We start from the raw sequence: 21599 nt of genomic DNA on the forward strand, positions 1-21599 counted from the left end.
GTTTTCATTGACGTTATCACTACCTTTAACATTGATTTTCATGTAGTTTTTCTGCAAAAAGTGTGTCGTATTGTTGCTCAAAGTAGGCCTTGGAACAAAGCATAAAACGCAGACTGCACACAAAGTTACTGATCATGTAAAGTATTGTTAGTGCAGTACATTTGACACATCATATTAAACAGGAGATGTGGAATATGGGGAAGGTGTGATGATAAGTGAACAGCTTCACCTGGTGAAGGTGGGGCCTTTTATGTTTTGGCGTTGCAGCTTGGCGGTGGCTTGACTGTCAAGCAGCAACAGCACTCGCCAAGAATGAAAACAAAAGGCAAGATGGTTTTGTGACAAATAAAATGTACTGTAATCTTGGCGCTCATGTTGAGCCTTCGAGGTGTATGTTGTATCAAAAGTTGTGTTCTACTCTAATTCACAAATCACTTTAAAGATCTGTACACCCATTTAATATATGTTTGTAAAAAGAAAGTAGTGGATGTACTTTTTCATGATATGAATAGAAGTTATCTTCTTTTGCTCCAATAACAACTGCAGAATGTGAAGAAGTCAAGCCTTTCCTCGGGTACATGGGATTTCAGAGGCACTGATTAGCAGGACCTCTACTTCAAGAGAATCAAATAAGGCTATAAGGCTACTGGGGTGGGGGGGGCGAAGGGGGGGGGGGGGAACGTTGAAACACACTTCTGAACATTATGGGATATCTGGAGAAAAAGGAACTTTTAAATAAGAATCAACATGAGTTCAGAAAATGAGTTGTGGGAAACACAGTTCACTTTATTCACTCCTGATAATCTGTAATTAATGGATGGAGACAGTCAGTAGATTTACTTTCGCTAGATTTCTCAAAGGAATCAAACCTGTATCACAAGTTCAGCTGCTAACCAAACATGATCACACAGAATATATTCACACATTTGTAACTGGCTCCAAGGATGTTTACTGACAGTATGTTATAATAGAAGGATAATGTCCAACAGAAACTAAAGTGACATCAGGTGTGCTCTAAGGAAAGTTAACAGTGAACTTGTTCTCAACATATAGGAGTAATACTAAGAAGCAATGTAAAATAAGACAAAGACATAAAATTAATAGCAGGGAAGACAAATCAAAGACATGGATTTTTTGGAAAGGAAAATGCAGACATTTGTAAAGGAGACTACAAACAACATGATAATTTAGTTGTGGTCTTCAGTGCTAAGCTCTCCTTGTTAGTCTATCCTATGAAAGTCTCTTCATCTCTGCATAACTATCGCAGCCTACATCCACTTGAATCTGTTTATTGCACTCAAGCTGTGGTCTCCATCTAAAAGTTATACCCCCATCCTTCCCTCCACTTCCAAACTGACAAGAGACCAGTCAAAGAAGGAAAATTAGCGGAAAAAATTTGTGTAGTCACAAATGCTAGGGAGGAGTGTCATGCACAACATACTAAAAACCTGACCTTTAGGGTGTCAGCATTGGGGTGGGGGGTGGGGTGGAGGTGGGGAGAGCATTTGTAGGGCAGTTTTTCATGTTTTTCTTGAGTAACTTGAAAACCATGACTTCTCATGAACTGTTTTCCAGTGCAAAATTAAAGTATGTAGAAATTCCTACAAAAGAGCTCCTATTAATTTTTTTCTCTAGGACTAATAGTTTCCATGTAACAAGGGGTGTAAAAGCCACCATTTTTTAAAAAACAGTGTTTTAATGGTGTAAAATTAATGTTTATGCTATGAAGAACGATTTGTAGCAATCCTCGTGACACCTTGCATCTGCATCATGTAGATCACTAACAGAACAGATTTGTCTTTAAATGATATCTCCCCACTCATTCTTCTTCTCTTGTGCACTAACTAAAATTTATTATCGTAACTGAAGAAGAACACTGTAAACCTTTCGCCACCCTTTTTTGGCCTTTTTCCTCTGTTTATCAAAAAATTCATTATCAATTACTTTTGCACAAAACACGTTAGTTTCAAAATCAAATTTCGCTTCAGCTGAACGCAATGGTTTGACTCTAGCTGATGTTGAAGGCTGTTCCTCTGAAAGAGATTCTCTTAAAAATCTTTTAATTGAATCACCTCTAGTGTACTCTTTCCTGGAAGATTCATGAACAACACCACGTCTTTTGTTTCTGCAACCTTCAGCTTTCCCATCTTTTCTCAAATAACTGGTATTTAGGAATCCATGTATTCCTTTTCTACCAACATTGCATATGTCACTGACAACATCATACTCGCAGATCAAACACTTTTCTGCCAGTGTTTACAGGAACATATTTCTTGTACCGACTCCCGTTAAATCACTCCAAATAACTAATAACTTATTAAAATGAATTCCATATATAAGACAATCTCTGCTGCAGTATTTAATAATCAATAATCTGTTTCATGCTCTTAGAGCACCATCATATAAACTGCAACAAGTAATGAAGTAATTATAACATGAAACTCTTGATTCGTGAACCTATCTAAACCATCAAATAGCAGAATAAACAAAAAGTGCAAGGTACAAACATACGTTATTAAGGTAGAGGGAACCACTGAACTCACTCAACAGTGAAGATGTTTAGTCCACTCATAACAGAACTGGACAGAAAATGCTGTGTGTAAATTGAAGAATGAGCAGGAAAAAGTCGCAACAAATGTACAGTGTGCCCAGCAATCAGTTTCCCGCCTACCAGTGCACAGAGATGTACGTAGATTCTGTTTGTATGTGTAGTTCTATTAATAACTAATACTTGTATTCCATTTAGTGTTAATGCATTTGTGAAAAATGCACAATTCTAACGTGTGTCCTCATACGATGCATTTTGTAAAATATCAAAAATCTCCAGGTGTGTCTGCACACTACGTCACTAATGATTTATGAGGTGTGCTGTGTAATGGTCAGTATAACTTGGTGAAACATCCTGTAGTTGCTTCTTGCGACATAAAGGGGTAGATGGAGTGAGGACTCACTAACTCACTTTTCATTTTGCAGACACACAAGTAAGGGAAGTGTGTAACATCGTTCTGCATCATACATTCCATCATCTTCTACCCTCCACTGCCTCCACACCCCCCCCCCCCCCAACCCCACCCTCACCCGCTGCCAGCTGTCACATCCTCAGAACAAAATTTTTCCCTCAGTACTGTTCTACTGCACGTACATGCATCAGTTACAGCCATTTAATATTTAGCCTTAACCAACTTCATTTAACAGCAAACATTAATTTTATACCATTAAACACTGTTTTTATAAATTTGCTATTTTTCCACCCCTTGTAACACCGAAACTACTGGTCCTAGAGAAAAAATGAATAGGATATTTTTTGTAGGAAATTCAGCGTACTTTAATTTTGTACTGGAAAACATTTTCGCTAGAAGCCACGGTCTTTGAGTTATACCTTTAAAGGCCACTCCCCCATCCCAACGCTCACACCCTACAGGTCAGGATTTTTAGTATGTTCTTCATGACACTCCCTCCCCAAACTACTATGAAAAAATTTGCGACTACACAAATTTTTTCCCCCAAGTGCCATTTTTTGGTCTTTGTTGACTGGGCTACAAGCTCTTAATGCCTCAGGACATGTCCTCCTTTTAGTCTAGTTGCGACACAAATGTTATCTCTATCATATGAGCACACAAGCCACATCACCTTGGCAAGGTCCATAGTTTGTGGGGAGAAACAAGATGCTATTCCTTGTATTGTGGAGAGCAACTATAAAAATGGGTGCACTGTGCATTTTGCACAGAGACAGAGGGGGGCAAAAAATTTGTTGTATTGCTGTAAATATTCTTCCATCAGTTCTTGTGCCGTGACAGCTGACTGGGCGCTAGCATACACTTTGGTCCATAGTAAACTGCTTTCTCAGTAAAACACACACGCACACGCGCACGCGCACGGGCATGCGCACACACACACACACACACACACACACACACACACACACACAATGTTTAACATTTGGTCTTTTGAACATTATGGTTTGAAAATCAAACAAATTTTTGCAGTGCTTAGATCTTCAGCCTTCCACAGAAACTGAATAATTATATTTAAAGCATTTTCAGGCTTTAAAATTGTGTGACCTTAATAGGATATCGGAAATAAATCATTTAATGGGCTACTAAAAGTTACATTTTCTTTCACTGTGCAACCTGCTAAAGCATTAAGATATAGCCATTAAATTGAATGAAATATGTTTTATGACAAAATATGCATTATGACAAAATATGCATTATGACAAAACCAAAGATGGAGACTTGAGCTATTAACAATTTTTAATGCAGCTGCAGACAGTCATACAAATGAATTCATTAAGTGGCTGTAATTAAAACTTACACACTACATAGTAACCAAACAATGGAAAATCCAGGATGGAATGTAACAATATTAGCCCTCTCCTTCCCCGCCCAAGCCTCCTTACCCCCACCCAGTCGCCACTCCCATCATGCGCTGGTGCTGCTGCTCACAGAGTGGCTTCAGTTGCCAGAGACTGCTTTCATGCGTGTGTAGGTTGCAATTGTATGTGTGTCCTCTACTTTTGATGCAGGCCTTGCTGGCTGAAAGCTTATTTGTGACAGTCTTTCTGTTAAGCCTATCTGTGACTCAGCATCTCCGCTATATGGCGAGTAGCAATATTGATATTACATAGTCAGAAATCCATGCCTTCATCTTCGCTGTCTGACATAGATGAATTGGTGTATTTGTCACAGTAGACAAGAAACTTAAATCCACAGAGACAGAAATTGAAGCTGCAGGTTTGGACAAGACTCAGTATTGTAGTGTCGCGGAATAGTAAAGAGTTGGAAACGTGGAATATTGTCAAAGTTTCTTTGCCTATGCTGAGAGTCAGAGGATTGCGCATGTATCGGAATGTGTCATCATGCAGGGACAATAGCCTGGTAACGCACAACAGGTGAGAGAGAGCTGCTTAACACACGGGTTTGTGTTAGACGGAGACTTTCGTAGAGTGCACGACAGAGGTATAGCGTCAGCTGTACTGCATTTCACAACTTCGCGTAAGTCTGCCATGACAACACGTAACTCTGTCGCTAGAACACCTAAGGGACGAGTACGACAGATGAGTCAGCAGTATAAGTGGAACGAATGTGGTCATTACAAACGACCATGACATCAGAACGTCGCTCGTGCTTCCTTTAAATATGCCAGCTTTGATAGCAACAAGGCACTCACACTCGCAGTTAGATGTGTACTGGGTCGCTGCGTAGCGCTCATCTCAGTGATAGAGATGTTAATCTTTATTAAGGAGGTGTTGCAGTAAGGGGCGGCCCATCCAGCAGCAGACGTGAGGGGACAGTACCAGCTCTGGTCCTCTCTGCTGCGGCTGTCAATCATCAACCCAGGATTAGCAGACATCGCGACAGACTCGCTCGCCGCCAATGCTGACCACATCAGAGAGCCGTTGTCAAGATCGTGCGGGGCCTAGGCCCTGTGCATCCGCCATCACAACCGGGTGACCCGATGACGCTGGGGGACTGCAGCCCGTTCTGCCCGTCCACCGCGGACGAGCCACCAGGAGGAGCAGAAGGGAAGAAGACGGGGTGGGATAGAGTACACTCCGCACTACAAGAACGCTTCTCGTGCCGACAGCACCAGGACTCCAACCCGGAGCCTTCACGTGCAGCTGCTTGCTGTCTGCCGCCGAGCCGGTCGCCACCAACCACGGGCGGCTGAAGTAAGGGCATTCCTCCGCTACGTCACAGCACGTGGCACTGCGCTAGCAAGACTGGTGCGGCCCGGATCTGGTGTCATCGCTACGAGTCAGCGAGGACTCGGGGAAGGTCGTTGATATCACCAAGCCACATTGTACTCGGCAGGAATAAAGTTGTTATGACTTAATAACCACTACACGCCACTTTGGCGTTTCTGACGCTTCTACAGCCATTTCCTAGCATCCTGACAACTGGAGAGGTCGCCACTCGGCCATCCAGTCCACCATAGGTGACTGGGACCACCGGGGTGCCTACAGATTTGGTGTTAGAAGTGGTCGCGCCCTCCGCCTATAGAGAGGAATTGTTACCGTTGTGGGAGGAAAGGCCACGTGAAGGCTCAATGCAGACAGCCGCAGTGATATGCTTGTAAATACTACGGTCACAAGGCAAACGAGTGTCGTAGTAAGCAGAATGGTAACGGGAATAAACAGGAAAAAGCGTTAAACGGGAACGGGAGTGTTTCGTCTGTCGGAAGACATTCCCGGTAAGCAGAAGTATGCTGAAAACTAGTACAGTGACGGATTGTTGCTTGATGGGTGTTGTAAGGAATAACAGATGTAAGTTTTTGATTGATACAGGGGTACATGTATCTGTTGCTAGTCTAGACCTTGTGGGTAGGAGAAGACTAGGTACTCCTAGGTATAGATTACGTGGAGTAGGGAATAATGAGTTGCAATCATTGGGTACAACACAGCTCATTTTTAAGATTGGAACTGTAGGGTTCGGAGAGAAAATGGAAGTGTTGCCAACTGTGGGACAAGGGTATTCTGTGATTCTCGGACTGGACTTTCTCAATATACACCATGCCAAAATTAATCTTTCACAGCGTACAGTTGAACTTAGTGGGAACTTGTTTTCAATGGGTACAACAGCTACGTCGCGAGGTGCATCCGTTGCTAAGATGTCACCAATTGAACTGCGTACAAGGGCATTAAAGATTATTATGCATGTCAAAGTGCCTTCGGGTACAGGGAATTTAGTTTGGTTGTCAGTAGGTACCGATGTACCACAGCAGAAACTATGTGTGGTGGAGCCACTGCAGAGCAATGAAGCATTGGATGAAATGTAAAGTTTTATTAGGAGGAGCGTTGCGCACGTAACGGATATAAATGGGGAACTGATGATTCCGGTCAGTGTAGATAATTTTGGGGCAGATGAAGTGGATCTCCCAAAGGGTTTAGTGGTTGGAAATACTCGACGATGAGGATATAGGTGAATTCCAAGGTGATTATAACGTCAAGCAAACCGTCAAGGCATCTGTACTACGTGATAAGATTCGTCATTTGGAGAATGGTGATCGGAAAGCTATGGAAGCTTTGTTATTAGAGCATTTAGATTTGTTTAATTCAGAAGGTCCAGTACCAGCAACTCCTATTACACAGCACCGTATACCGACTGGCGATAGTCCACCGGTCTATAGAAAACCATACAGGATAGCGAAACGCCTACAACCACTAGTGGAAGAATTTATTAATCAACAGCTAAGGGACAGTATTATAGAGAACAGTGAAAGCCTGTGGTCTGCAACATAGTGGTAGTTCCTAAGAAGTCATTGGACGGTACTAAAAAGTATAGGTCTTGTTGTGACTATCGTTTTTTGAACGCACGAACTGTAACAGATGCGTATCCAATATCGAACATCACGGAATCATTGGACAACCTAGGTCGGTGTAAATATTTTTCAACATTAGATCTCAAGAGTGGGTACCATCAGATAGAAGTAAGTCCCAAGGATAGACCGAAGATGGCCTTTACAACAAGCCTTGGTCACTTTCAGTATTGCAGAATGCCATTTGGGTTGAAAAACTCTCCTGCTACTTTCTAGCGTCTGTTAGATGGTGTGCTTCAGGGACTGAAACCGAAGACTGCTATGGTATACCTCGATGATATTGTTACTTTTACGTGTAATATATAAGAGCATGTGGAACGACTGAACAAAGTATTTAGTAGGCTAAGAGCGGCAAATCTTATGCTTAATGCCGAGAAATGTCAGTTTGCTCAGATGCAAGTGACTTATCTTGGGCATATTATCAGTCAGGATGGTGTAAGAACTAATCCTCGTCTAACGTCGGCTGTGCGTGATTTTCCAGTACCACAGACCACTAAACAAGTTTAGCAATATGTCGGTTTATGTAATTACTACAGACGATATGTAAAGGGGTTCGCTGAAATTGACATCCATTAACGAGATTGTTAAAGAAAGGTGTTAAGTTTGAATGGACAGCACAGTGTCAGGAGGCATTCGAGAAGCTCAAACAGATACTAACATCACACCCAGTGTTGATACTTCCTGATTTCGAACAAGAGTTCATACCATCTTGTGATGCTAGTAATATTGCTGTAGGTTGTATTCTTTCTCAGAGGGTTAATGGACAGGAACATCCAGTGGCTTATGCTTCCAGGCAACTAAATAAGGCAGAGAAGAATTATTGAACTACAGAGAAAGAAATGTTAGCAGTGATTTACAGTATCTCGTATTTTCGCTGTTATTTATATGGGCGTGAGTTCAAGGTGATTACAGATCACGCAGCATTGAAGGGGTTGTTGGGGTTGAAAGATTCTTCGAGTCGTTTAACGAGATGGGCACTGAAACTAAGTGAATTTGACTACGAGGTAATTCACAAACCAGGGGTAAAACATATGAATGCAGATGCACTTAGTAGAAAAATAGCAGCTGTACAAGTTGTGGGCATAAGTGAGAAGGAGTGGATAAAGGTACAAGCCACAGACAGAGAGTGTCAATTGTTCCAAACGCAACCGCAGTTTGAAATGCAGGATGGGTTGCTTTGCAGGAAGATGAAGTGCGGACTACGCGTCTTAGTACCGGAGTCGCTGAGGGAAAAAGTGTTGAAACAAGTGCACGACCATGTGTTGTCGGATCATGGTGGTAAAAGAACAACTGATAGACGGGTAGCTGAAAGGTTTTGGTGGAAGACATGTCGCAATGATGTAGAGCAGTATGTGCAAAATTGTATACCGTGTGCACAGAGAGCAGATGTAAGTCATCAGAAAATTCAGTTACAGAGACTACCTGAAGCGGATCGTCCACTCGCATTCATTCATAGGATTAGACGTAATCGGGGCTTTTAACAAGACCCAAGTGGGTAACCGATACGTATTAACAATATTAGATCATTTTTCCCAATACCTGGTAATGGTAGCTATTCCAGATCAGAAGGCAAGCACTGTTGCGCGAGCCTTAGTAAATAACTGGTTGCTGAAGTATGGTGTGCCTGATACTATAATTACAGATCAGGGTAGTAATTTTATCGGAGCTGATGAAGCAGTTGTGCCGTTTATTGAAAGTTAAGAAATTGCGGACAAGCCCATTTCATCCTCAGTCGAATGGACGAACAGAACAGGTTCATAGGATGTTAGTTAAGATGGTGGTGGTGGTGGTGGTTATTGTTTAACGTCCTGTCGACAACGAGGTCATTAGAGACGGAGTGCAAGCTCAGGTTAGGGAAGGATTGGGGAGGAAATCGGCCGTGCCCTTTCAAAGGAACCATCCCGGCATTTGCGTGAAATGATTTAGGGAAATCACGGAAAACCTAAATCAGGATGGCTGGAGACGGGATTGAACCGTCGTCCTCCTGAATGCGAGTCCAGTGTGCTAACCACTGCGCCACCTCGCTCGGTGTTAGTTAAGATGATTAGTCATTATGTAAATTCAGAACGCACGGATTGGGACGTGTATTTAAATCTGTTGACAAGCACATATAACGCGAAAGTTCATACAGGAACGGGGCTCTCTCCGTATGAGGTAATTTATGGTCGGAAAATGCCATCACCATTTGATGTGCCCAAACCTCAGGTAGGTTCACAGGATGAGTCAGTGAAGAATTTCGCCAAGATATTGAGAGAGATTTGGCAAAGGGTACAGCGTGCTGATACTAAAGCTTTGGAGAAACAAGAGAGTATTGGGCAAAGAACAGGTAAACTGCCGCGATACAGAATTGGTCAATGGGTATTGTTGGCTAATCCTTATGTTCCAAAGGGTAAAACAAAGAAGTTTCTGACGAAATATTCTGGACGGTATCAGGTAAATGAAATAGTGTCTCCAGTGAACGTGAGGTTTCAGTTACCAACCAAGTCGTCAGTAGTTCATGTAAGTAGGATTAAGCCGTTTAAGGGTGCAGTGGATGCGTTACCGCAGATTCCTCCAGCAGTAACAAAGGGTGTGAGGGTACCAAAGCTACGAGGTGCATTCAAGTTCTAAGGCCTCCGATTTTTTTTCTAATTAACTACTCACCCGAAATCGATGAAACTGGCGTTACTTCTCGACGTAATGGCCCTGCAGACGTACACATTTTTCACAACGCTGATGCCATGATTCCATGGCAGCGGCGAAGGCTTCTTTAGGAGTCTGTTTTGACCACTGGAAAATCGCTGAGGCAATAGCAGCACGGCTGGTGAATGTGGGGACACGGAGAGTGTCTTTCATTGTTGGAAAAAGCCAAAAGTCACTAGGAGCCAGGTCAGGTGAGTAGGGAGCATGAGGAATCACTTCAGAGTTGTTATCACGAAGAAACTGTTGCGTAACGTCAGCTCGATGTGCGGGTGCGTTGTCTTGGTGAAACAGCACACGTGCAGCCCTTCCCGGACGTTTTGGTTGCAGTGCAGAAAGGAATTTGTTCTTCAAAACATTTTCGTAGGATGCACCTGTTACCGTAGTGCCCTTTGGAATGCAATGGGTAAGGATTACGCCCTCGCTGTCCCAGAACATGGACACCATCATTTTTTCAGCACTGGCGGTTACCCGAAATTTTTTTGGTGGCGGTGAATCTGTGTGCTTCCATTGAGTTGACTGGCACTTTGTTTCTGGATTGGAAAATGGCATCCACGTCTCATCCATTGTCACAACCGACGAATAGAAAGTCCCATTCATGCTGTCGTTGCACGTCAACATTTCTTGGCAACATGCCACATGGGCAGCCATGTGGTCGTCCGTCAGCATTCGTGGCACCCACCTGGATGACACTTTTCGCATTTTCAGGTCGTCATGCAGGATTGTGTGCACAGAACCCACAGAAATGCCAACTCTGGAGGCGATCTGTTCAACAGTCATTCGGTGATCCCCCAAAACAATTCTCTCCACTTTCTCAATCATTTCGTCAGACCGGCTTGTGCGAGCCCGAGGTTGTTTCGGTTTGTTGTCACACGATGTTCTGCCTTCATTAAACTGTCGCACCCACGAATGCACTTTCGACACATCCATAACTCCATCACCACATGTCTCCTTCAACTGTCGATGAATTTCAATTGGTTTCACACCACGCAAATTCAGAAAACGAATGATTGCACGCTGTTCAAGTAAGGAAAACGTCGCCATTTTAAGTATTTAAAACAGTTCTCATTCTCGCCACTGGTGGTAAAATTCCATCTGCCGTACGGTGCTGCCATCTCTGGGACGTATTGACAATGAACGCCGCCTCATTTTAAAACAATGCGCATGTTTCTATCTCTTTCCTGTGTGGAGAAAAAAAATCGGAGGCGTTAGAACTTGAATGCACCTCGTAAAAGAACAGCAGAGGAATGTTCCTTACGCACTTAGGTCTAGGGATAAGTAGATTAAGTGTCCTCGGGGAGGAACATGTATTTATTGTTATTAGGTAATATGGTATGTGTAGTTTTTACTTGTCATTTGTGTGTTTTAGATGTGGTAAGGAAGGGAGCGATTGACATGGCTTCCTATTCCTTCAGGTGCCATGCCAGGTTGTGGCCCGGTAAACTTTTGGTCAGTCTGGTACTGCTACACTGTTGCAGAAAGTTGGGAAGGGGGTGCAAGTGCAAACTCGGGAAGTGTTGTTAGTGTCAAGATGCAGGAGTGCTCATGTGGTAATGTCTACGGAAGATTTGACAGACTGTTTCAGGGAAAGTGTTTTTATTTGTCCAGCAAAGGAGGTGGCAACCCACAATCATTCGTGTGAGGTGCAGTTGTTCTTGGCGAATATGGGAACCTTAGAATGCGAAAAGAAGGTGCTACTTCCGAGACCGAAATTTCAGAAAGTTGGGGAACATTGGATTTACACTGTGTTCGAACTATAGACCGTAGTGGCCACTTGTTACAGAAATGGTACACTGACAGATATATCAAAGCTTGAATTGCAGGGCAGTGTGTTATTGATTAATGGCACTAGATGTGAAATAATGGGGAAGCATTTTCACCTACCATCTACTTTCACAGGTACAACAATGATTAACGTGACACACCCTATCTTGTATTATCCAGAGGAACCACCAAATATATTGCCTCGCCACATCCTAACGTTTATTAACGAGTCCTTGGATCCCACATTGCTACAATCTTTAAATAGCCTGATTATCACAGAAAAAGAGCAGATCTCAGTTAATCAACTACTGCAGCACATGCAGCAATATCGGGAGAAACGTAAGCAAAACACAATTATATTTGGTGTGTCAACGACTAGCATAATCTTGGTTCTAGTGTTTGTTTGTGCAACTTACTTTTGTATACAGAAAAATATGTCTCGTCCTGAAATAACAACCGTACATCAAATACCTATGGGATGGATCGGGATTAGTGGAACGTAATATAAATAGATAACCAATGACAAGATTGGAATCAGTATTAAGTGTAAACAGATTATTAGCGGATAAGAAAAGTTTGACAGTGTTGAAGGAGTAGTTGTAAGATACCTGTAGAGTGTAAGGAAGTATGGCGTGCACAACCAGTAAGACCAGAATTATAAAATTCGGGACGAATTTTCTTAAAGGATGGGGGATGTGTAGTGTCGCGGAATAGTAAAGAGTTGGAAACGTGGAATATTGTCAAAGTTTTGCTGTCTATGCCGAGAGCCAGAGGATTGCGCATATATCGGAATGTGTCGTCACGCAGGGGCAATGGCCTGGTCACGCACAACAGGCGAAAGAGAACTGCTTAATACACGGGTTTGTGTTAGACGGACTTTTGTAGAGTGCACGACAGAGGTATAGCGTCAGCTGTACTGCATTTCACAACTTCGCGTAAGTCTGCTGCAACAACACGTAACTCTGTCGCAAGAACACCTAAGGGGCGAGTACGACAGATGAATCAGCAGTATAAGTGGAACGAATGCGGTCATTACAAACGACCATGACGTCAGGACGTCGCTCGTGCTTCCTTTAAATATGCCAGCTTTGATAGCAACAAGGCACTCACACTCGCACTCGCAGTTAAGACTTGCAGTTAGATGTGTATTGGGTCGCTGCGTAGTGCTCAGCTCGGTGATAGAGATGTTAATCTTTATTAAGGAGATGTTGCAGTAAGGGCGGCCCATCCAGCAGCAGACGTGAGGGGACAGTACCAGCTCTGGTCCTCTCTGCTGCCGCTGTCAATCAGCCAAATGTTTCATTCAGCATCTCTCTGTTTGTGGCCCTATGCTTTATTTTACACCCGTTACGTGGTAATCTTTGTTTCTTTAGAAATTTTTTTATAGTGACCGTAGACCATGGAGGTTCCCTCCCATTACAGATTGTTCTACTGGGTAAATATCTATCCAGGGCATCATCAACTATTCTTTTAAACTTGGGCCATAGTTCCCTATATGCTCCTGACCTGTGCTGAAAGTTTCAAGTTCCTCATTGAGGTATGACACTACTGATATTTGTTCTAGTTTACTGAACGTTTGTATCTTTTCAGTTGGCCTTTGTACTTTTCTAATCATTGTTGTCACAACTGCTTCATGGTCACTGATACTAATTTTGATGTGGACATCCTCAAAGAGGTCAGGTCTATTTGTTGCCATTAGATCCAATATATTTCTATCCTGAGTGGGGTTCTGAGCTATCTGTACTAGGTAGTTTTCAGAGAAGGCATTTAGTAATGTTTCACAGGATGTCTTATCACACCCACCACTAACAAAATAGTTATTTTCCCAATTAATTGTTGGATGATTGAAGTCGCCACTAATGATTACAGTGTGACTGGAAAACTTATGTACAAATGAACTGAGGTTTTCTGTAAAGTTTTCGGTTACATCAGGAGGTCAATCTGGTGGGCAATAGAAGGATCAATTATTATATGGCCACCCATGATACTGTAGGCACCCTGGTGGTCCCGTTCGCCTACGGTGGATGCCTTCAATGACTGCCATAGCTGAATACTTTCAAATAATCTTTCACACAACTCAAAGAAATTCTGGTTGTATGTAAAGGCTGTTAGCATCCAGTCCCTAGGAAATGAGACAGGAACTGAAATTGAGGACAGCAAAGCAAAAGCTGAAATGCTTAATTCATTTTCAAATGTTCCTTTACAAAGGAAAACCCAGGACAACTGCCCAATTTAATAACTGTAACACTGAAAAGATGAATGAAACAAATATTAGTGTCAGTGGTGTTGAGAATCAGTTTAAATCATTACACCTGAACAAAGCTCCAGGGTCTGATGAAACTCCTATCGGATTCTATAATGAACTTGTGGCTGAATTAGCCCCTCTTCTAAATATCGTCTATTGTAAAACCCTCTAACAAAAAACTGTGCCCAGTGCATGGAAAAATAGCACAAGTCATACCCATCTACAAGAAGGATAGAAGTGATAAACAAAACTACAGTCCAGTATCCTTTACATCGATTTGTTGTAGAATCTTGGAACATTTTCTGAGCTCAAACATAAGGAGGTAACAGAATGACCTCCTCAATGCCATCCAGCATGTATTCCGGAAACATCGATCATGTGAAACCCAAATCGCACTTTTCTCACAAGACATACTGAAAGCTTTGGATCAAGGCAATCAGGTAGATGCAGTATTTCTTGATTTCAGAAAAGCACTTGACTAAGTACCACACTTACGCTTACTGTCAAGAGCGCAATCATAAGGGGTATCAAGTGAAATTTGTGGCTAGACTGAGGACTTTTTGGCAGGGAGGACGCAGCACGTTATCTTGGATGGAGAGATATCGTCAGATGTAGAAGTAACTTCGAGTGTACCCCAGAGAAGTGGGTTGGGTCCCTTGCTGTTCATGTTTTATATTAATTACCTTGCAGACAATATTAATAGTAATGTAAGGCTCTTTGCAGATGATGCAGTTGTCTATAATGAAGTATTATCTGAAAGAAGCTGCATAAATATTCAGTCAGATCTTGATAAGCTCTCAAAGTGCTGCAGAGATTAGCAACTTGCTTTAAATGTTCAGAAATGTCAAATTTTGCACTTCACAAAATGAAAAAACATAGTATCCTATGACTATAATATCAATGAGTCACTGCTGGAATCAACCAACTCATACAAATACCTGGTTGTAACATTTTGTAGGAATATGAAATGGAATGACCACATAGGTTCAGTCAAGGGTTAACCAGGCGGTAGGCTTTGGTTCATTGGTAGAATACTGGGGAAGTGCAATCAGTCTACAAAGAAGATTGCTTACAAATCACACGTGTGACCCATCCTACAATATTGCTCAAGTGTGTGGGACACATACCAAATAGGACTAACAGGGGATACTGAACATGTAGAGTGTAGGGCAGCTTGGTCACGGGTTTGTTTAATCCGTGGGAGAGAGTCTCAGAGATACTGAAAGAACGGAACTGGAAGACTCTTGAAGATAGACATAAACTATCCTGAGAAAATCTATTAAAGTTTCACGAACCGGCTTTCAATGATGACTCTAGGCATATACTACAACCTCCTACATATATCTCAAATGGGAATCATGGGAACAAGACTAGAATAATAACTGCATGCAGAGAGACATTTAATCATTCTTCTGCACTCCATTCGAAATGAAGGGGGAAGAAACTCTAATGACTGGTGCAATGGGACGTACCCTCTGTCATGTACCTCATGATGATTTGCAGAGTACAGATGTAGATGACTAGCTTTCAGCAAGATTTATAACAGAAGGTTCCATAATACTGTCCCTACCAATTTGTCTGTGGTAATCTTCATTCTGAAGTTTCTCTGTGTCTCTTACACAGCTGCCCAAGTGGATGTTTAAATTCTGTCTATTACCTCGTGCTTAAGTCTCTCAACATCTGCTGTTTTAAACATATTGTTCTTTTCCATAATACGTGTGTTCATGTAAACCCATAACAATAATATGGGGTCAATCTAACAATACGGTGTCAACACTGCTTTGCAATTTTGTCTATCCCATAAAGTCTGTATGCAGGCTTGTGGGCACTGACAAGAACCAGCAATTCTGCTATGGTATGTGACAAAACTTAAAGTATTCCATTAGATGATATCCACACTATACTGAATGCATGGCTGGAGCTTCATTCACTTGCACTGAGTATATGCTTGCATTATCCATGACAATAACCGAACATGCAGGGATATACGGCAACAATTGTTCTTTAAACCACAGTTTCAAGAACTTTGCATCATTTCAGAATGGTAATCTTGAGAATTCTTAGACTCTGATGCCTTAAAAATCAACATTCAGTTTCTGCTGCTCCCAGGTGAAGAACTGTAATTCTATAATCTGCACCAACTGGAACTTTTTATCCAACGTCCCAATTGCTTATCTTCCAGCAGATAGCCCTAGCATGCTTTTGACTGACGGAAGTATCATCTACATAATAAATCTGAGACATGCTAAATTGTCTGATCTCCTGCACTGATTAGTAATTTCCTCCTGTCATTCATTTTCTGATATCTGAACCCTATGTCTTTCTGTATCCTCAATATGGTCCATTCGCTTCCATCAAAAATTTCAGCTTCCTTAATGGGCGAAGCTAATTTTTCTGCTGTTAGATATTCCCCTTCAGCATACATGCTGAATACTATGGGCCGCAAAAAGTGTTTTGCAACATCTACTAGCTTACCCACTTCTTTTTTTCGGTTGCGTTGCTTGCCTGGTGACATCAAAACAGGTGAGCCATAGGCTTGCATAGATGCCGTAGCTTCACTGGATATCCTCTGAATGGTCTTCACAATCCAGTACCGCACATTTCAGCTAGTTGCTCCTGGAATTTGGCAACCGAGTGACACATGTCTTGGGCTGGTGTGCATTCAGCAGAAGACTGTCTTTTAAAGTAAAGACACAAAACACTATTCCTCTAGCTTTAGGCAGCACTTGGCATGATTGCTTACCATCACTCATAATTAACATTATGACGGCAAAATAATCACCAAGTACAGAACACTATGACGGAAAACACCACTAAACTTTATGAATACAGCATGATGCACAAGAAATGTAGACAAAATGTCCTGAGGCATGACTGGCTGTGAGTCACTTGGCACACACCCACACGTTTCTGCGCATCGGACCTTGTACAGCCTCCGTAGCTGCACTCCACTCTAAATTCTGAGTACTTGTCCAGTATTTAGAGTCCTTACCTAGTAGGCATGACAGCAGATATCAACTAATAGTGTCTGCAAAGAACAGACTAGCATGGGAAGCTGCAGAAAAGATTATTTGGACTGAACACTGCAGCAATTACAGTTCTGTAAAACCCATGCTGCAATGTAACGAGACACTTAGAAAACTTAAGCGGAAATCTTTGAATGAGAAGTGACAATTTTTCTCACAAAACCAGCATTTCAGAAAGTCTACAAAACAATCCCGTTACCTCCATCACATATGTCCTGTACGGTTCATAAGAAAAGACAATATTATCCGATTCATATGTGAATTGAACAGGACAAAATTGCACTAATATTGGCATGAAGTACCATCTGCTATGCAACATACAATGGCTTGTTGCGTAAACATGTAGATATGGGATTCAAACTTGAGAACTTCCACAGATTCTCTCCATTCACTCACTACTGCGACATATCTATAGATAATTGAGGTTTACTCCATTTGCACAAAAAATGCTGCACCTTCTTGGAATGGATTTTTAGGGCATGAATTTGTTCATTTTTATGCAAAGAAAGACAGCCACATCTAGCCTTTTCTTAGAGGAAGTTGAAACACCGATATGATGCAATTAATTTATACAACACTTGACTGCACGTGATTTATCTCAGACAGTGTTTGCTATGTTAAGTGCGAGTTGCTGGACAACATAATTGCAGTAGCATTAAGGACTTGTCAAAAAATATAAAATGTACAAAATATATAATTAGCAAAACGAACAATTTCAATCACAAACTTGACAGGGAATGGAAACTTTTATAAATCTTAATTGGCAACCTTGCAAAGAATGTTAAGTCATTTGCCCAGTTAACGTTTAGGTAAAGATAGTGTCCAAGTTCTTATTTACGAAGCAATGCCTCTTCCAAGCATGCTTTTGAAGAACAGTGTTCCGAAATCATATTTTCACTTTTGGAAGGAGTTCAACCATAAGAAATTTCTTGGATGAACAAGTGGTTGCAATGAGCATATCAATTTTAAAATGTGAACATAAAGTTTTAAAGTAAACAATGCAAAATCCAGGATCGAACATCGTCATTATGAAAAGGACTGATCACTATCCCCCATATAGTGGAGATGCTGAGTCACAGACAAGCACAACAAAAAGACTGCTAAACAAGCACACTTCTGGCCAAAAGGCATTCTTCTGAAATAGACAACACACACACACACACACACACACACACACACACGAGCACTGTCTCTGACTGGCAGTCGTGGACATGTGTGTGCACACGCACTCTGTCTACTTCAGAAGAAGTAGACAGCCAAAAGCTTATACTTCTTTAAAGTCTTTTTGTTGTGCCTGTCTGCGACTCCACATCTCCAATTTATGGTTAGTAGCAATCTATTCTTTTCATAATATTGTCAACGTTTAAAAGTAGCAGTAAAAACATAGCAATGAGAGTCGCTCTAGGCATCCAGCAGCACTTTCAACTTTGGTGTTGCAGACCAATATTGATTCATTTATTGAAGATGACCTATGACTTACCGTTGAACAAATTGCTGGAAAATGTCAAGTAGGTGTTGGCACAACTCATTCCCCCATTCAAAACAAACTACCATTAGACTTGGGCTTTTGCACCAAGCTCAAAAATCGTTTCAAGTCCAAAGGGAACGCTTTTTTGAACAGGATTGTAACACACAATGAAACTTGGATACATAATTTCATTAGTTAAGTTTATGTAAGCACGAAAACATTCAGTGGAAACACAATGGATAAGCTTTCCATAAGAGATTGAAAACACAATCATCAGCTGGTAAGATCATGTTAACTGTCTTTAGGAGTGTCTATGATCCAATTTCCTATGATTCTTTGGAGGAACAACACACTGTCAACAGCTTATACCAATCACGCATGACTGCGAACAAAGTCAAGCCCGCACTTAAAAGGAAACATGTGAGATAGCAAAGGAAAGGTATGCTGCTTCTTCCGGACAATACCAGACCTACTACCGCACAAATGATGCAGGAAATTTCAAAAAGTGGGTTGGGAGCTCCTAGCTCATCCATCTTACAATTCTGACCTTGCCCGTTTGGATTTTTACCTATTTGGTCCAATGAAAAGAACTTTGCGTAGCATCAAGTTTAATGACAATGAAGAGCAAAAGAACGAAATACAAAACTAGATTCATGATTAAGGCAAGGAATTCTTCACTGAGAGACTGAGAGGCTAAGACGACACTCAAGATGATGAGTTAAGTTCATAGAAGTTGGTCGTGGATGGAAAAACAGATACTAAGCAGTACTGATTTAATAAACCATTTTTAATGTGAATCTATTTTTCTGTTTAATTACTGAATGACCCTTGTGGTAGCAAATGTTTTGTACAATTATAGTGAGTCAACAATTCTGAGCCACAATAACAAAACTGTATTCATTTAAGACACCAAAGTCATTTCCATATTTCAGTGCATTGTGGGTCCTGCACTCCAGCAAAAGATCTATGAAACATATCATACTAAGAATCTCATCTAAATCCCAGCACAGGTGGATTTTTCTCCTGTAATCAAGACATTTGCCATACATGTTGCAGATTAGGCGTGTATGACCTACAGTCAGCACTGGTGCAAGAGTCTTCCCTGCCAGTATGTACCAGTGTGTACACATGCATACCCACCCCATAAAAGAACACAAGTATAAGAGCCTTGCCACTAGTTCCACTTCCTACGAATGTACTTGTAAAAATCGACTACTTGACCTCTCAACTTTTTTGCTTATTGCTTGAATTATCTGTGCAGATTGACTCTTCAAAATGTATTTCTTAATAGCACTGGATTGATTACTGACACAAACTTGATATTTTAGTATTTTAACATACCGAGAAAAACTTATAGTATCAAAAAGAATGTTAACACTAAGTACCTTACCCACTCTATGGATGAACAATTTTGATTTTGCTGGGAAGTTGTAATTGATTACATTGTCCAACTGTGGTATGTCAATGCCTCTTGCAGCTACATCAGTCACAATAAGGACTGATACTTTACCACACTGAAATTTTGCTGCATTTATCTTCCGAGCAGACGGATCAAGATTGGAGTATATGTAAGTGTTTGATATTCCTGCCTTATCAAGTAACTGTAAATATACACAAACCAGCATCACTTCAGTTTTTTCAACATGGTCACAAATTCAGTACTGTGTATGCTTATTTACAAGATTCATTTGTAGTGTACCTTAACACTGGCATAACTTACCATATGTAAATATTCCACATGGTGTTTTGTTGCAGCAAATAGTACAGTTTGTGATTCTAATTTAATTACGTGCTTCAGCAGGCAAAGCAAGGCTGCAGATTTCTCATCTGAACGACAGCAAATAAATTCAAGTGTCAGACTATCCGGTAACTTAGATTCAACATCTAATCTGTTTCACAAAGGGAATACAGTACCAATAAATAACAATGGTCAACATTTCACATTTACATCAATTTTAAAGTTGCACTTACACACAAAGTATTCTAGTGTTCAGTTTTTTTCAGTCTACAAATAAATGTAATTTTTGGAAACGTATATTACTGAGTAGAATTGGAATAAAAGGCAGCAAATTAAAATATACAAGTTGTCATACATACGTTTACTTGCACATACCGTAAGAGAACTGGGTCTGAAAGACCAGCTTTAGCAAACTCAACTAGCACTTTTGGAAGAGTCGCTGAGAACAGAAGCGTCTGACGAGACTCTGGAAGGCGATTCACAATTTCTCTGAGTTGCTCGCCAAATCCCATTTCAAATAATCTTCAGTTAAACAGACAAGATTTACTGGTTATTCAGGCAAAAAAAGGCATGGAAGAAGTAGTAAATGGGAGAAGTAATAGTAAATCATTTTTAAATAATGTAGTTTGCTATTATACTACATGAAAAATTTACTTATATGAAGAACTGGTTCAGCTTTCAGATTAGCAACATTCTTATTAATTTATGCAAGTCCATAGTGGCACTACTATAAAAATAAACAATGTGGTGCAAGTTGCTTGCTGATTAATGCACCTTGTCAAAAATCTTGTATTTGCTTTAAATGCCATTGCAAGCATGCACAGAAAATGACAATTCAAAACTGACAAAAAACTAGCCACAAACATTGTATACTCTTCCATATTCCTCTGGCAGTAACTGATGGACTGTCAAAGTTAGAGATTCAATGTCTAAGCATTATAGAAGAATGAATAAATGCAACCTAGATAAAAACAGCACAACAATTACATCTAGATTTTTTAAATGTAACTGTGTATCACATTTTGTGTTTACTTTTATTATTATTACTCTACTGCTAGAATTACTGCTTATTCCATAAAACACACACAAACAACTATCCAATATGTTTTTACATTTATTAAGTTGATGAAATTAGGTTATGCCTGCCAGTCATGGAAGGGCTGGGTTGTTTTGGGGGAGTAGACCAGACAGTGAGGTCATCGTTCTCATCAGATCAGAGAAGAATGGGGAACAAAGTCAGCCGTGCCCTTTGAAAGGAACCATCCCAGCATTTGCCTGGAGCGATTTAGGGAAATCAAGGAAAACCTAAATTAAGGTGGCTGGACGCGGAATTGAACTGTCGTCCTCTGGAATAATGAAATA

The 21599-nt window shown here is 41.0% G+C and overlaps 1 protein-coding gene across 1 annotated transcript in view; it reads right to left on the reverse strand.

The window, feature by feature from the left end:
* LOC124595646 (ATP-dependent RNA helicase DDX54) overlaps positions 1-21599 on the reverse strand; it is a 132896-nt gene that overhangs the window by 55322 nt on the left and 55975 nt on the right. The window contains exons 5-7 of the mRNA XM_047134480.1: positions 20613-20759; positions 20220-20388; positions 19890-20100 (exon numbers count right to left, since the gene is read on the reverse strand). Coding sequence (XP_046990436.1) covers positions 19890-20100; positions 20220-20388; positions 20613-20759 — 527 coding nt within the window. The remainder of the gene's footprint in view (positions 1-19889; positions 20101-20219; positions 20389-20612; positions 20760-21599) is intronic.

The sequence above is a fragment of the Schistocerca americana genome, chromosome 2, assembly GCF_021461395.2.
Source record: "Schistocerca americana isolate TAMUIC-IGC-003095 chromosome 2, iqSchAmer2.1, whole genome shotgun sequence".
In the NCBI taxonomy this organism is placed as follows: Eukaryota; Metazoa; Arthropoda; class Insecta; order Orthoptera; family Acrididae; genus Schistocerca; species Schistocerca americana.